Raw genomic sequence first — 15,832 nt, 5'->3', positions numbered from 1 at the left:
ATACCCGGTGAAGAAACTCATACTGAAACAATCACATATTGACATCTATACAGTAAACACTAAGAAAGCCAACAAGTATGATACAATGTACATTTGAAAAATCTCTTGCATACATGCTGTTTATACAACGCCATTTACACATAAATGCTATATAGAATGGTAATACATCATCATTACTGAACACATGAAACACAATTATGAATAAAAGAAATAAAAATCTAATAACATTATGTTACAAATTATTAAGTTCCAACAGGAGAACTTTTAGAGCTTGCAAAGTCCATGACTGTACCGTGTGCTTGATGAAAGCTTTATTAAGTTACACTGTTTAGGTGTAACGTCATAAAGCTTTCATCATGTATTGTGATGAATATTGAGTCATATTACACATTTATTTTCCATAAACTCTGCAAGCCTCTTTAAGGAGCAACGTCCCAGAAAAATTCGATGGTTGGTTGCTGTTGCTGTTGCGTCATTTCAGCCCCTGCAATTCTCGTAGATCTCGAAGGAATTGAGATACTCCTGGAGAACGTCGTACAGCAACTGATACTGGCACTGATTGGTCGGAAAAATATGAATACACATACAAACACAATGATGACGATGATAGTAGTAGTAGTAGTAGTAGTAGTAGTAGTAGTAGTAGTAATAATAGTAAAAATAATAATAATAATGATAATGAAAATAATGATACTAATAAAAACATTTATATACTTAGATGAACATAATACGTATGTATGCTATAAATATATATGTGTAGAAATATATCTGTATGTTTATATATCTCATACTAGTATTTAGTATTTTCAGTAATGTCAAGACAGACGGTCAATTCCAGTCCAGTTGAAAGTTAGTCTGAAGAGAAAGAGTAAAACTTTGATGATTACAGAAGTTAAGAGAATAAGAGAATTACAGAATATTACGACTTTCTATTTTTTTTTTCAAAGCAGTTCTGAAACCGTTTACAAAAATGAATAGAAAGTGAGCTGATATTGTCATGACCTGACAATTTTCCTTTGCTCGTGTACATAAGGCATGCAGACAATTCGATTTTTCTGCGATAACAGGGTAAAATGCATGTAATTTCAATCACTGATCTGATCACTCAGATATATCAGGATTTGAGACTTGGGCACAATTGTATTTAAAGAAAAACAAATTAAATATGAAAATCTGAAGATTTTGTCTGATGATTATATATCAAGTTGAAATGAAATGATATCACCTCGCTCATTTGTATATTTCATATCGATTGTTCAAGATGTGTCATTTGAAGATTAGGGAAATTTCACTTTTCTAACAGTGGTCATCAACTTTGTTTATTGTTGTGCTTATAAATGTCTACTCTTTCTTTTCAGATTATATTCATAGTGACCCAAATACTTCTCCTTTTATGTATGGGTATATATAAATTCATTTCATCAGTTATTTCCTTTCATTTTAAACTTCCGAAATTGTGTTAATTTTCTCTTTGGTAGTCCACTAGTGACTACAAGTCTGTCTAATATTTTATGCAGTGTAGTTCTAGTGAATGCCAAACATGGTAGGTGTAAAGTCAAAGGAAGAAGGAACTACCAGAACGACAAGGGCTCCTTATTGTTGGCAATCATGTTGTTGACGCTTTTCTGCAATGTACTTTCTATTGATTAGAATTAGTCATTGATAAACGGAGACAATATATCAATGATTGAGTGCTATCTTTCATCGATCCAACCCGATAACACGAAAAACGTTGAGAATGTATTGCTTTGCATTACATTCTTCATTCAAAGTTGTCCATGGATTTCATGCTTGCTCTTGTTGTTTGTACATTTCTGAAAGCAGGAGGAACAACATTTCTTACCAGATGTGAAATGGCCTCGTAACGGACGGCTCTCAGTTTCTTGCACACCTGGTAAACTTCCACGTCGTCTGAACAATCTACACGATCCAGGATAGATAACAAAGCACAGAAAGTGGCAGACATTCCGACGCCATCCCTATATGAACAAAAAAACAAAACAAAAAAACATATGCATATTTTTGAGGTGGCATAGAGGACGAAGACACATCAAGACCAATGGAGAGAGCGAGTGTGGTCTCGGCGTTAGTATCAAAGTTCCTGAGTGAACATGTGGAACTATACATCAGCAGAAAAAAAAAAAAATCTGAACAAGGTGAGATGTAGAACCATTCACTGACTCCAACATCACCCATTCATTATTTGGCATTACATGCATCAACACAGAAAAAAATAAAGCAAATACAGGAAACTTCACTTTCACTTAGGAAAACGGAAAAAAAAATGTTCTATAAGTAATGATTTCAAACATTCTGGATATTCTTTCTCCCGTCTCATAATCTTCTATGTGTAACTGACTATTCTTTAACCTGCAATGAACAAGGATGGGACTGCTGTCATGGCCCTGTGTCGGCCAGCTTTTCAGGCGATTCCGCATGAAGATCATGTCCGACGCAGAGGGCGGTCCGTCTTCCTCCATGGGGTTACACTCCAGCTGTAGCTGGTAGACTGTTTGCAACTGTTTCTTCGCGGTGATGTGAAGTTATAAGGGAAAACACGAAAGTGGAACATGTTAGTTGCAGGTATTGCATGGCAAATCACGATACACATACGGGTTACTTGTTTACTTGTTTGCTTACTTTTTAATTTATCTAGAAACCAAAGCTGATATTAGCATAATATTGTATCCATGTTTTGTTGAAACTTATGTCATTAAAAAATCCTTACATTATGTACTCATGTAAGCGTTATATGTTGCTTTGAATTACTTTACATGGAAATAAAATAATTTCAATTGAATTGAATTGGAACGTACGGGTGCTTGAACTTCAGTTCTCTTTATTCTCTTCCATCATTCATTCATTTATTTCGGCTCAATTCAATTCATCTTTGTTCTACACTTATCTGTATTATTTAAGTATGCAAAAAAAAAAAAAAAACACACACACACACACACGCACACACACACATATCCATACAGATTTTACAATACCTCTTAAATTGCATTTATTGCAACTGATTGTCCAACTGATTGTCCAACATTGACGTTAAACGTTGATGTAGGAAAATCAAAGACACGACGCAAGAATTCATTGATTTTAAATTCATCAATTCGGACCCCTTTGCAGATTATACGCCTCTCTGAATGTGTTTACTGTTAATAAAACTGAACACGAATTCACAGTTGGTAGAGACCAGCTATATCGCCTTTAATAAGTCCTTCTGGTATAGGTTACTATATAAATTTTACAATATATAAAAAAGATGTTTCACGAGAAAATTAGAAGTACCCTCACGTAAGAGTCCAATAGTCATGATGAGCAATGATTTTCTTTTTAATACAGCCCTGAGTAGGTACGAACAGTGAAGAGCCGGGAGGCGAAACAGAAAACAATCCAGGCAATGTTCAAGCTATGGTTAAGCTTATAATATACTCGCGAACTGCACTCTATTTGAGGATATACTTATACGTGCTGACATAGTTATATACCTTCGACGTCTGTTTGCGTACAGTCAATGTTCTCTCCGCAATTCCCGGCATGACAACTTCTTTGGTGCTGGTCACAACGAAGGGACCACAGATAAGCTCATCACCATCCTCGGGCCAGTACTTTGCGAAGGTCTTATGCATATGGAAATGACAATTTCAAGGAAATGCGACTGGATTTCCTACTCGATGTGTAACAATGCGAGCACAACAACGGACATATATAATGATGCTATAAAGATACGTCTGATGTTCGTGCAAGTTGTGTATTCTAATGTTGATGGTTATGTATTCCTCTAATACATGTACAAACATTATCTGCCCAGAAAGTAACATGTGCTGATAGAAGCACAACAACTGTCATATAACACAGCGTATAATTAGGTGTTATGGTATAGAAACTTCTTTTGTTCGTGCAAGATGTGTATTCTAATGTAGAGTATTATGTATTCCTCTAATACAAGCATTATACATGTAATCTGCAAAGACGGTATACATGTACTGTGAGCCTATAAAAATCAGATGCTTCTCCTTATGCGTGCCATGGCCTCAGAATTTCATAGGCTGAAGGAATGGAAGCTCTTGCATGTGTTTTGGTGTTGTTTTTTTATTGTCTTATAAGATGGTTACGTTGTGAGATTTTTTTGATAGAATTTAATGAATCATATTGTAAGGCATAATGAATACATATCTGTATCCACGATGCTGTACCCGTATATCAATGAAAGTCGTGTTACCATGATGCAGCTACCCACCTTATCAGGCGTGTCCCCATGTAACATCACAATCCTTGTGACCCTGTAGTCTACAACGAGGCGCCAGAAATCCACCACTGTGTTTGGGAGAGGGCTCTGAGTGGTGATGTACTGATTCTTGCTCTTCTTGCCCTGCGCCAAAATATCATAATGTACTCACAATTTCAACAAGTTTATAATTTAGCACTTTAAATACAAGCTGTGAAGGTCATCACACTCATAGTCTTGCACATTGAGAGTAAGAAAATCAAACAAAAATGGCGGGTGTTCTGTTAGTATGTATACGTAAATACTCATCCTGTTCGTCACAGAATTGTTTCGTTGTTATAGAATTACACAAAACAGATGGATCAGAGAATCCATTTGTTTATCGTTTTTAGATTAAAAAAATGCTAAAACAATAGAACCACACAATCTTTCAGTTAGATATTACTATACTCATTCGACAAGATTTAACTGCAAGAACAAAGGCATAATGTAATAGTTAATGTAGTAGAATGTCATCCAACGACAAATACAACACAGCCGAGTCTGCTTTCGTAATATATCAGACATTTCTTGGGCTCGTGTGAATTTCAACCGATTCAGACGATTCAGGCACACCGACAAAAATTCAATGACCTTTTTTCTTCTTGTAATTTTTGCTATTGCAAGTGAAATTTTCCCGAAATTTGTAACAATGATTATGATTTTAATCCAACTCCTAATAGTTCCCGCTGAATGTGATGGAGCAACATCACAACAATGTGATCACGTACATTTTATCATTATCATTATGTTTATTCTTTACGTTTTGGAAATTATGATTAACATCATGATAATGAATAATCTATCCTTTTAGTAAGTGGAGATTATTTTATTATATCGCTCAGAAACAAACCGGGAAATAAGTTGCATTGATGTAGTTCGTGCTGCCTTCGACTTCAGTCATGAGGTAAGGGCGCACTCTGTCGGCTGGTTGGGGAAAGAGATGGAATCGCGATTGACAGAATGAAAAGAATGGAAATGGGAAAAAAGTAATGGTGACAAAACGGACGAATAAAAAAAGTATAATACCTTTAAGCGCTTGACATGTGGCAGTAATGCTATCTTTGTAAGTGTTACCAACACATTATGATGACAATGATGATGACAATTTAGATAGGAAACGAATGATTAAAGGTATGATGATAATCATGAATATGAATGATAATTGTAATAAATGACATGATTTTTAACGAACATTGATACAGAATATCTTCTAATATATTTATGCATGCATAGATAGATAGATAGATAGATAGATAGATAATATACCAGTATAATATGTGTGTTTTTGTGTACGTGTGAGCGAGAGTTGCATCACTGTATGTTTGAGGATGTTTGTTCGTGTCCAATGGGTATTTTCATAGGTACGCAGATCTGATATTGTGTATACTTGATATACTTCATTCTTGTTAATGTGTGTGGGGAGGGGGGTCCATTTCGGATGTGGTCCTGCATATCTAGAGTACTTTAGACAAAAACTATCAACAGAGAATGGCACCATTGTAAATAGTAACAAGAGTAACAAGTGTCGGTTTTACATCATGGGAGAAATAGGAAAGCTATGTCTTATACAGATGTAGTGTTTATAAGTACAACCCCCTTTTGGGAGGCTTTTGCTCATCTATATCTATGTTTGTGGATAAATATTTCATGTACATTATGTCCATATTAATTCATATTATATCTGAAAAGGACACGGTCAAAGAGATCGAAAAAAAAAGCACACAAAGTTAATGAACAAGAATTAACTCACGTGGAACTACGTCTGGGTAGCGGTTCTTCTCCCAATTCTCTTCACGTGTAGCAGCAGTGACTTCATTTTTTCCTGGTATCACAGTATACGCCCTTAGCAACTAGTTTATTGAAAAAAGATGGAATGGAAGGTTGAAGACATAACAAGATATGATGATAATTGATATAATTACAGTGCAACTCCTTTTGAAAATAGATACAATCACCTAATTACCTATTAGGCAGTACGGCTCCGTCGGAACTATTGCGCTCTTCTTGAGTTCTGTCACTGCTATGTACTTAGCTTGGCAGGGTACACTGCTGAGATTACACATTCATGTATATGAGGGATTCGGAAGGAAAATTTTTATACTGCCCAGTCAGAGATGTTTGGAAATAGGTTATTTGCAGTGTACAAGGAATGTCTAATTGCAAAACAGTGAATTGAAAAGATAAGGGAGACGCTTTGTGAAAATTTGAAGAAAATTGGAAAAAACATGTAAAAATGTATTGTAATGTATGGTTTGAAATGTCTAAGGCGAATTTCAGTCTGATTTGTTTCTTTTTTTCTGCGATCGAACCAAGGACGGAAATACTTGCTCGAAACAATGAATTTAATGAAAAAAATTTAAATATTGACAATAAAATGATATTGAATTAATACAGAGCATCATAACGAAGCTTCAGCGCGTTTGTTGGTTTGTATGCTTGTCATTATAGGTTTTTCTCCTCCAGCTCACTTTCTCTCTATCCCTTTGTTTCTCCCTCCCTCCTCTCTCTCTCTCTCTCTCTCTCTCTCTCTCTCTCTATATATATATATATATATATAGATAGATATATAAAAATTTTTATCTTGCTAGTCTGGCTGTCTCTCGCTTCTCCTTTCCTCACTTCGAACTCTTCCTGAAGAGCCGTCATTCCTGTATCGGGGCTTGGTGATTTCATGGCTCGGTACCGAGTTACGAAGTCAGTCTTTGGAATCGTCGTGTCACCACAGGTAAGGGCTTCCAGGAGAGTGGCATAGATGAACTGGTATTGCTCCTGAGTGCGGTGGACACAATGAGATCATAAAAAGAATGGAGACACTTTACACAAAGACATTTTCTTTGACCGATGGATAGCTCAATAAAACTATTTTCGGCGATTTCATGTAGTATACATTTAATTAGAATCTATCAAGCAAACAAAAATACAAATACAAATGTTTGTGTATCCAAAATGAAAGTAACTTCTTCCACTAAGCAAGCGGATCAAACAAGACTTGATATGCTTAGATTTTGTTAGAATCCTGAAAAGTAGAAATAATATTACTTAGTTGTTAATACTGAGAAGAAATTATCTATTGTGTGTGTTTTGGCTGCATTCATTGTGACTTAAAACAGTCTTGACTAAACTTTGAATCATTACGAAAGAAAAATGCTGTCATCTTTGTTAAAGCTAAGACTTCCGTAATGTTTTGGCTCGGTGTTATCCGTACCACAACTTGCACCATCTTTGCCCTGTGCCGTCTCATACTCGCGATGAAGTTGAAGATACCAACAGCTCCCTCAGCGTTCATCTGGTCTAGCATGGCGTCCAGCGTGATAAACGTACCAGTCCTCCCGACGCCGGCGCTGCAAAATCGAATCGTACAGTATCGTAACATGAGTCTGATATCCAATTATGAGCGCACATTTAATTTTATGCTGAAACACATCGTACTTTGCTATATTTGATATTTCCCCAGTCAATTTCTGTTCGTATTTAGATAAGGTTGTTTGTGGATGGACGGATCAAATGAATGTCCCGAGTGATTAATCAGTCACTGGAGGATTAGAGCATCATAGAAAAGTCACGAAAAAGGGCGGGGCCGGAACAGAGTACGGAGCACATAAAAATGGTATAAATTCGGGAAGGGGAAGGAATAGGCTATACATTGGTCATCATAAATATCTATATTTGGGAAGTTTCATTGTAGCAGCTTTATTATTTTTGTCGGCAAGATAGCGTAAAGTTTCTGTAATAATGCGACACATATAAATTCACGAATCTACATGTATTTCTGACATGCAGATTAAAACCCAAATCAATTACATGTATATATATCTTATGAATTAGACACCTTGTAGGTATAGGAGAGCTTCAATATAATATCTGAGATTCTAGAATTTTGATCCAATAATTAGATCATGTAAGCTTTGACTCGTGCTTGATGCCTGTGGATGTATAGCATGGCAGCTTTTTCTTGAATGCCCTTGACATCTGAAATCATACTATTGCAGGAATTTTGACTTTCACGAAGATTCTAAAGGACAATCAAACACTTAAGCACCTCAACTGGCAAAGGTAATTTTTATATTACAGAGGCTGTTATGTTTTCCTGTCGAGAGACAGAATGAATATTTGATACTACATGGAGATCTTGCTAAAAAAAAAAAGGAGGGCAGTGCAAACTACTTTAGCCCAAGATACAAATCTTCTTTTATTTATCTACCTCCAAGGCTGACAAAATTTATGCGCAGCAGAAGAGACGTTCCTTTCTAATAGAGATAGGTCATAAACGAGAACAGTCTTAATGATGTTATCCTCAGAGCTCTTGTTAGGAATCAATACGAAGACAAAGGTACTCGTGTGTACAATGGACTACAAAAGTTAAAATAGCTAATTGCTTGAATTTTAAAAACACCTGCAATGTACGACAATAGGCGACTTGCTTGCTCCTTCCTCCATTTCTCTTGTGACCTCGATGAAGTTCATAAGTTGAGAAGGTTGTTCCGGTACCCCCATGTCCGGCCATGTTGTGTAATGATACTGCACCACGCCTCGGTGTACGCCAGCCATCTACAATATTATGTCATATCGAAAAACTAGTGTCATTCTGGTATCTAGGAATAAAGTAAATGCTTGCTAGCCGACAGCGTTAGAACCCCTCTGAAAGCCTGAAGGATGAGAATAAAGCATGACCTCTGCTACCAAGAGACAAGCGACGGGACTCTTCAAATTGAGAATGGTTGCGCCTGCTCTGGAAAAGGTAAGATGATTGCATGGAAAGTCTTTCATCACCCCCATTATCCCTCAGGAATAAGTTATTAAATAATATGAATTAAATGGACGATAAATGAAAAAACAATCAGGTAATAACAAGCACACAACTTCAAACACATACATGTAAGAGCACTTGTATGTGTACAATGTTTTAGTTATGAATATGTATGTATGTACATACCTAAAAAACAATGTATTATGTTTATGTATGTTTATATTACATTTAATATGTATATATGATATATATATATATATATATATACATATATTTCAAAGATACGGATACTTTTGAATTGTTACTCTAGCTTCACCTATGGAGGATATGAATATTTTATGAACATTTGTGGGTTTTTTCAACTCAGATTGAACAAAAACTGATTATTTCTAGGAGTGATATAATGGTCAATGATACGTGTGTTTTATGTAATACAAGTTAATTACCTCAACATTGAATCGCCGAATGGTGTAATTCTCTGTCACTTGGTTTTCTTGCAGAACGATGCGAAATTCTCCAAAGGAGCAGGGTGTCATGCCTGGCCAGTACTGTTCACATTTTTTCTTAGGGTAAGAGGAGGAAATATTGCTCAGCCAAAACAAAGTCGTCGCTCTGCCACTTTTAGTCCTATGTATTCTTTGTTTCATTCTCCGATGGAGTACGATATTCAGAGTAAACTACAAACTGTTAAAGGCATAATTTACCATTTGCATATGAAACAAAACCCAGCATTAGTGCTTTAAAATAGTTCTAAAATGTGAGTTAGGGATAGAAACAACCACTGTAAAAATTCGAATACGTAAAACCGATGTTAATAATTCTGAAATATACCAAACGAGAACAATAGTTATAATAAGAATATTTCCAGACTAAACGGTCTGCAGTTACGGTTTATTGAGCAAAAGACAGATTTCTCCTTGTACTTCAGGCTGTATCGCAAAAATTGTATATGATAAGATATTTTCTGGTACAACAGATGTACACATATGCATTTAATGTCATATCTTGAAAATGCTTGAAATCACTGTTCCCAAAGGTAAGCAGGACCTCTAATTTTCAACTATTAAGCTACAATCGCTTTTGATACTGGCAAATGGTGCTTACAATTCAGAGAGTGCAAGTACACACTCTGACTTTACACAAAACACGTGCACAGACACAAAAATAGAGAGGATCACGATATATAACCACTTCTTGTATTTAGGATGTACCGTTTTGCTTACACTGAAATATCAGACAACCACATAAACACGATGTGCGCATATGCTTATAATAGTACTGGAAGTCACGTCTGGTTCTATACTGACTGGCATAGTTGTAGAACTCTTTATGTATTTTTTTTCCTTTTTTTGTGTGTCAAACCTTCTTGCCTTCCACGATGTTAGTGAGCATGATGACCTTTTTGCACTCATACTGCCAGATCATGCGCCAGAAGTCATTTATGGACGAAGTCGTCGGGCCTGCATGTAAAAATAACACAGTGTAAAGTTAAAGGAGACATTTGAATAAATATCCGAAGCATATCAACATTGATTTAATGCTCTTTAATTATCAACATTAATTTAGCTCAGAGATAATGAAGAGAAAAGAAAGCATGTGATAAAGGTTTATTCTTATGTACTCTTTTTTTTAATCAAAATTTAAGACTGCGCTTCAATGAGTGTCTATAAAGGCACGTCATGGATACCGGCATTGTAGTTTCGATTATTTTTAAACTTTTGTTTACAAAATTTTTCTTAAATAAAAAGGAGAAGGGAAATGTTTAAGAATCAAGTGTGCTGTAATGACACTTTATTCCTCTGAATGAATATGTTATTGTCCACGATTATCAAAGAATGAATGCAACATACCCTGTGCAGCGATGTACTTGCTCGGTGCATCATAACCCTGGATAGAAAGAAAAATAAACCTCCATATAGATGAAATGGCAGCATGAGACGTTTTCACATCAGCCCGATAAAAATCCAAGCTCGAGATATTTTTCGCAGAAAATAGTCAGCAAAATAGAGAGCTATTTCGAAACATCGGGCTGATGTGAAAACGCCTATTGGCTTGTGCAAAAAAAAAAAACAACAACAAAACAAGAAGAAGAAGGAACGATTATCTGATCACTATTGTACACATTATCAGATAATCGTTCATGCATGCATACATACAATTTTACATATAGTGCAGTATTTTACATAACAAACAAGTATGGATGCAATTGAAATACCTTCTGACTTTCAAATTTACATTGATTTAATATACATGTACTGGGGTTTATTGGTCATACTAACGTTTATAAACGATGCATTGATGTAGTCAGAATATGGGTCTCTCCCACGTAAGTTCAGCTTCACCCGAGAATGGTCATCTGAAATGAAATTAAATCGCTGAAATAGGTGGTGGATCAGATTTAAATTCAATAATTGACAAAACATATGAAACAGAAAGCAACGTTAATAGGAAACTGTTTGCAAGTGAATTGCTCAATACGTGACAAATTTCAGATGCTTATATTTCGTTTTGAAATATGTTTTAAAATTGAACAGATGATATTTACCGAAGTTGAGATAAAGAGAAGGAACATGTTTTGTGTCTAACATACATGGCAAGATGTTGAGGAAGCGGTTCTTTTTCTGGTGTTCCTTCTTCTTGGCTTCATCGCTCAGATAAGTCTGATCTAATTGGAGCATCTGATTGGTGTATGATAAAGGAGAGAGCAATCGTTGTTAGAAATGAAGTCTTATAAAGAAGTACTAAAAAATCATCATAATGAAATGTCCATTACATAAAACATTCTTTACACGGCTCAATCGATAAAATACAATCTATGTAAGTCAACTTTTTGTAGTATCATTGTCATCAGTAAATTAAGACCAACTAAAACGGTAAGCAGTTTGTCGGTAAGCAGTTTGGCGCATATACCGACGAGATATAATGGGCAAGGCTATAAGCAATAGTAAAACGCAAATTACACGTGACATAATTATCATCAAACACTAGAATGGAAAAGAAAACATTACAGACATTTGTATAACTCAGATGGATTTTACGTAGGCCCCTATACTACATTGTCAATCACTGTAAGGATGACTATTTAGTAAATAACTGTAATCGCAAGAGTGGATGAACCTGTCTACCTCAAATTCCTCAGTAAAGCCCATGAATCCCCGTGAGTTAATCTCTGCCATGTAATCGGCTAGCCGGTCTATGGCAATAGCTGGCTGTCGCAAGTCATCCGGCTGGACATTCTCGTAGATCGATGATTCCTGCTTGTTTTTGTCACAATTGAATCGATTGTCGACATCACCATCGTCGTCATCTCCATAGTCATTTACTGGGATGAATACGAAATTAACCTCTATAAATGTAAGCTTACAGTTATGTGTTTTTTTTTTTCTTTTGGATTTTCTATTCGATTGGTTTAGGTACTAGCATTAAAGATCGTCATCTTGTCATTGTCGACAAACCAAGAAAAACATGAAAGGATAATAATTTTTTAGCAACAATTTGTAGAGACTTCACTAGACACGGTCCTCCCATAATGGGCTAGATTCTCAATTAGTAAGTCCACGTATCGAGGAGTGAATACGATTCTTGGTATTCTATATCAGTAAAGTTTCTCCGAATGAATAGATGCATGAGCTGGCAAACACAGGTCTGCAAACGTCGCTTTAAAGGTAAAGGTTTAATCTTTTTGTGATTGTTGTTTTGTTCCATTATTGGTATTCACGGTAATAAGGAAAGTATAACTGAGCCCTAGCTTACAGAATATGTATTATAAAGTGATTCGTCGCTGGGGCGACAAGACCTCGTATCTATAAAATGCCAAATGTTCAGGAGAGCCAAAAAACATGGCGGCCAAAGCACTAGAGCGAATGGGAAAGCCTTTCCTTTGATATGCCGTGGTGGCTTCATTTTTGGAGTAAGACAGTTGGGATTTGGACAGGACATCACTTAACCCATTATTTGACCATTAATCCAAAAAAGTCATTTTCACCAAAATTGCAGATACAAGGTCTTGTCACCCCAGCGACGCTGTACTGCACAGACAATCAAGCGCAGAAATGGAACAGACTGATGGAATGAATAACCACGTACATGGTGCTGTTGCAAAATATAACCTTGCAACTTACAAAACGTCATATCATTTGCATAGGAGAACTCAACTTACGTTCGCTCTGCTGAACACAACGCATTGTGATTTCTTCGCGTCCAGCCACGTTCCTGTGACTGACACGAAAATAAAAGACAAAATCAGTAACATTTGAAGAATAAAGTAAGAAAAGGAACATTCATGAGCAATGGAACAAACAAACAAGGAAACACATGACGCTTCTTTGAAGACGCAAAACGCACTTGCCAAAGGCACGATAGCTGCTTACCTGTAATTTACTCCATATTCTTGAGACCCACCGATTCTAGATGAAGTGGCTACAGTAGCGGTAACACTAGTAGACAACTTTTGCTTCCGTCTCTTCCAGTAGATACTGTGGAATCATAATAGGCATGAAATAAGTATTGTGACGAGAGGAAAAATTACTCGCGAGATCGACCGAGCGCATGTCGAAATGATCATTATCTTCTCTTTCTTTTTTTTTCTTTTTTTTTTTTGCATTGTCTACGGTGCACTTTACTTCCGTATTCTGTCGTAGTTTCTTCCGAATGCTGGACATGCTATCTCATGGTAACGCACGGGAATTACCATCACGTTGTACGGACAGCTCTATTGACAGCTCCACTTATTAATTGTTATCCAACTCGTAGTAACACATATCATATCAGCTTCCACGTACTCCTACCATCATTGTGAAGTAAACAATAATTTTAATGGGCCCAGATACTGAAATAACCTTCAGGTATAAATTACTTATTCTTTATCTCTATTTTCCTTCGAACAATTAAAACCGTTCTTATTAAAATGGATACACCGTGCAAGTTGTCCATGGATGATAAATTTACGGTCTTGTGCTTTCATTACTCAGTGCATTAAGATCTAGCGGTTGACTCTCAGATTATAGCTGTCAAGGTACTTATCGTTCAGCTTCTTTGTAGCTTACTATTTCTGAGAATGTGGGAACTGATTATTGCTGCTCTACATAAGTTGTGATCTTATGTCACAGTTACAAAACGACACAAAATTAACTTGATGTATTCTGGCACTTACATGAAACATGCTACTCCGAGAATCAGCGCAAAGGCAACTAAGCATCCCATGGTGGTTCCGTTTGAATTAGACAGAGAGTTCACTACCATTGCGAAAGAATGATACAGAATTGGAAAAGTACATAGGGACGATATGCTCTAGACTTTCCAACTAAAACTAGTCTTTAACAGTGAGCACGATGTACTTTGAATAATATGTGTGCGTACTCAAGTAATATTTTTATCTATATGCATTAATGCATATATATATATATATACAAACACACACACACACAAAACGTTTTATAAACATTTCAAATCACTGCTGAATTAATGACGGAAAATAATGTGCTGTCAATGTGTTGACCGACTTCTCCTTATAGACACACACATTTTAAAATACGGAGATATACAATGCATACGTGAATACAGTATTTCACGCACTGTATGTACTGACAGTTCTATCGAAATCTTGACAATAAGGTATTAACAATACATATGTATCAAATATATGTGTATGTATACATAAATCTGTGTGCGAAAAGGAAATTGTTTGATGGATAACATGAGGCGCAAGTAAGCTACTGTTACAGTGGCAATCTCTCACCCCCTCCCCATCCCTCCCCCCCCCCCAAAAAAAAAAAAGTACATTTGCGTGAAAAACGGGAAAAAAAAAAACATTTCCAATATCAAACAAATAAAACTCGACAAGCACAACACAAAAAGGATTTCTACAAGTTGCCGGATGGATAATTAGGGATGGAAGATTTCCTCTTGACAACCCCCCCCCCCAGCCCCCCTCAGAAGTAAAGGGGAAATGTTCTCATATCGTACTCTACACTATATTTCTGTCATATACGTATGTATATATATATGATATATATATGTAATATATATATATATAATTAAATTTGTATATTTGAAAGTTTGAATACAAGTGTTTCTGAAAATACGAGTATAAACAAAAACATATATACATAACTTTATTTTTGTTATCTCACCTAACTCACTGCCCCATCGGAAATCAGTCTCTGTCCAAGCACTTGGTCCAACAGTATTCCAAACTCTGACTGCAAACTTGTAGTCTGTAAACGGTAATGCCGCGTGAAAAGACACTGTCGTGTTTTCTCTCTCGTAGACTTCATAACGTTGCGTGCTATTTTCCTGATGTTGGCGTCGCAATACAACTTCGTAATATTCAAACATCCCTCTTACGTTCTCACATGTGATCGGATACCAGGATACAGTCGTTCCGGTAACGTTGAACCTGCTGGCGATCGCAGAAGGTCCTAATTTAAAAAAAAATAATAATAATAAAAAATAATAGCAAAATTCATTTTGAGACTGTGGGTAAAAGAGAGGGTTTTTTTTTTTCTTTGTTGGGTCTCTTTGCCAGGGGAATATTATCTAATTATTTTGTTGTTTTTACCACGCAATTAAAGTTTTTTTTTTGCAATACTTTGGCTAGAATTGTGTGAGGGAAAACTATAATGTGACGTTTCACTGTTGTGGGAATTGACGATCATACTCTCACAATTCATTAGCTCATAATAATTCAACAATTAATAGAGTACAGAGATAGGATGATTGTCATCATTCAGAAATATACTATGGGATCAAACTCTACAAAAAAGGAATGTGATTTAAATGATGCCCTGCTAACTCTCAAGCATGTGTCAACC

At 36.0% G+C, this 15,832-nt stretch overlaps 1 protein-coding gene across 1 annotated transcript in view; it reads right to left on the bottom strand.

Moving 5' to 3' along the window:
• Positions 1-477: 477 nt before the first annotated feature.
• Positions 478-15,832, bottom strand: part of LOC140236489 (uncharacterized) — a 46,623-nt gene continuing 31,268 nt past the window's right edge. Inside the window, exons 10-29 of the mRNA XM_072316412.1 lie at positions 15,152-15,439; positions 14,173-14,254; positions 13,391-13,495; positions 13,180-13,238; positions 12,146-12,342; positions 11,611-11,698; positions 11,300-11,376; positions 10,871-10,907; positions 10,383-10,480; positions 9,467-9,583; positions 8,667-8,821; positions 7,479-7,614; positions 6,893-7,042; positions 6,024-6,123; positions 5,124-5,197; positions 4,244-4,375; positions 3,492-3,623; positions 2,371-2,525; positions 1,844-1,979; positions 478-555 (exon numbers count right to left, since the gene is read on the bottom strand). Coding sequence (XP_072172513.1) covers positions 478-555; positions 1,844-1,979; positions 2,371-2,525; positions 3,492-3,623; positions 4,244-4,375; positions 5,124-5,197; positions 6,024-6,123; positions 6,893-7,042; positions 7,479-7,614; positions 8,667-8,821; positions 9,467-9,583; positions 10,383-10,480; positions 10,871-10,907; positions 11,300-11,376; positions 11,611-11,698; positions 12,146-12,342; positions 13,180-13,238; positions 13,391-13,495; positions 14,173-14,254; positions 15,152-15,439 — 2,396 coding nt within the window. The remainder of the gene's footprint in view (positions 556-1,843; positions 1,980-2,370; positions 2,526-3,491; positions 3,624-4,243; positions 4,376-5,123; positions 5,198-6,023; positions 6,124-6,892; positions 7,043-7,478; positions 7,615-8,666; positions 8,822-9,466; positions 9,584-10,382; positions 10,481-10,870; positions 10,908-11,299; positions 11,377-11,610; positions 11,699-12,145; positions 12,343-13,179; positions 13,239-13,390; positions 13,496-14,172; positions 14,255-15,151; positions 15,440-15,832) is intronic.

The sequence above is a fragment of the Diadema setosum genome, chromosome 13 (assembly GCF_964275005.1).
Source record: "Diadema setosum chromosome 13, eeDiaSeto1, whole genome shotgun sequence".
Lineage (NCBI taxonomy): Eukaryota > Metazoa > Echinodermata > Echinoidea > Diadematoida > Diadematidae > Diadema > Diadema setosum.
The sequence above is the reverse complement of the archived record's forward strand: the minus strand, read 5'-3'. Positions and strand labels throughout refer to the sequence as shown.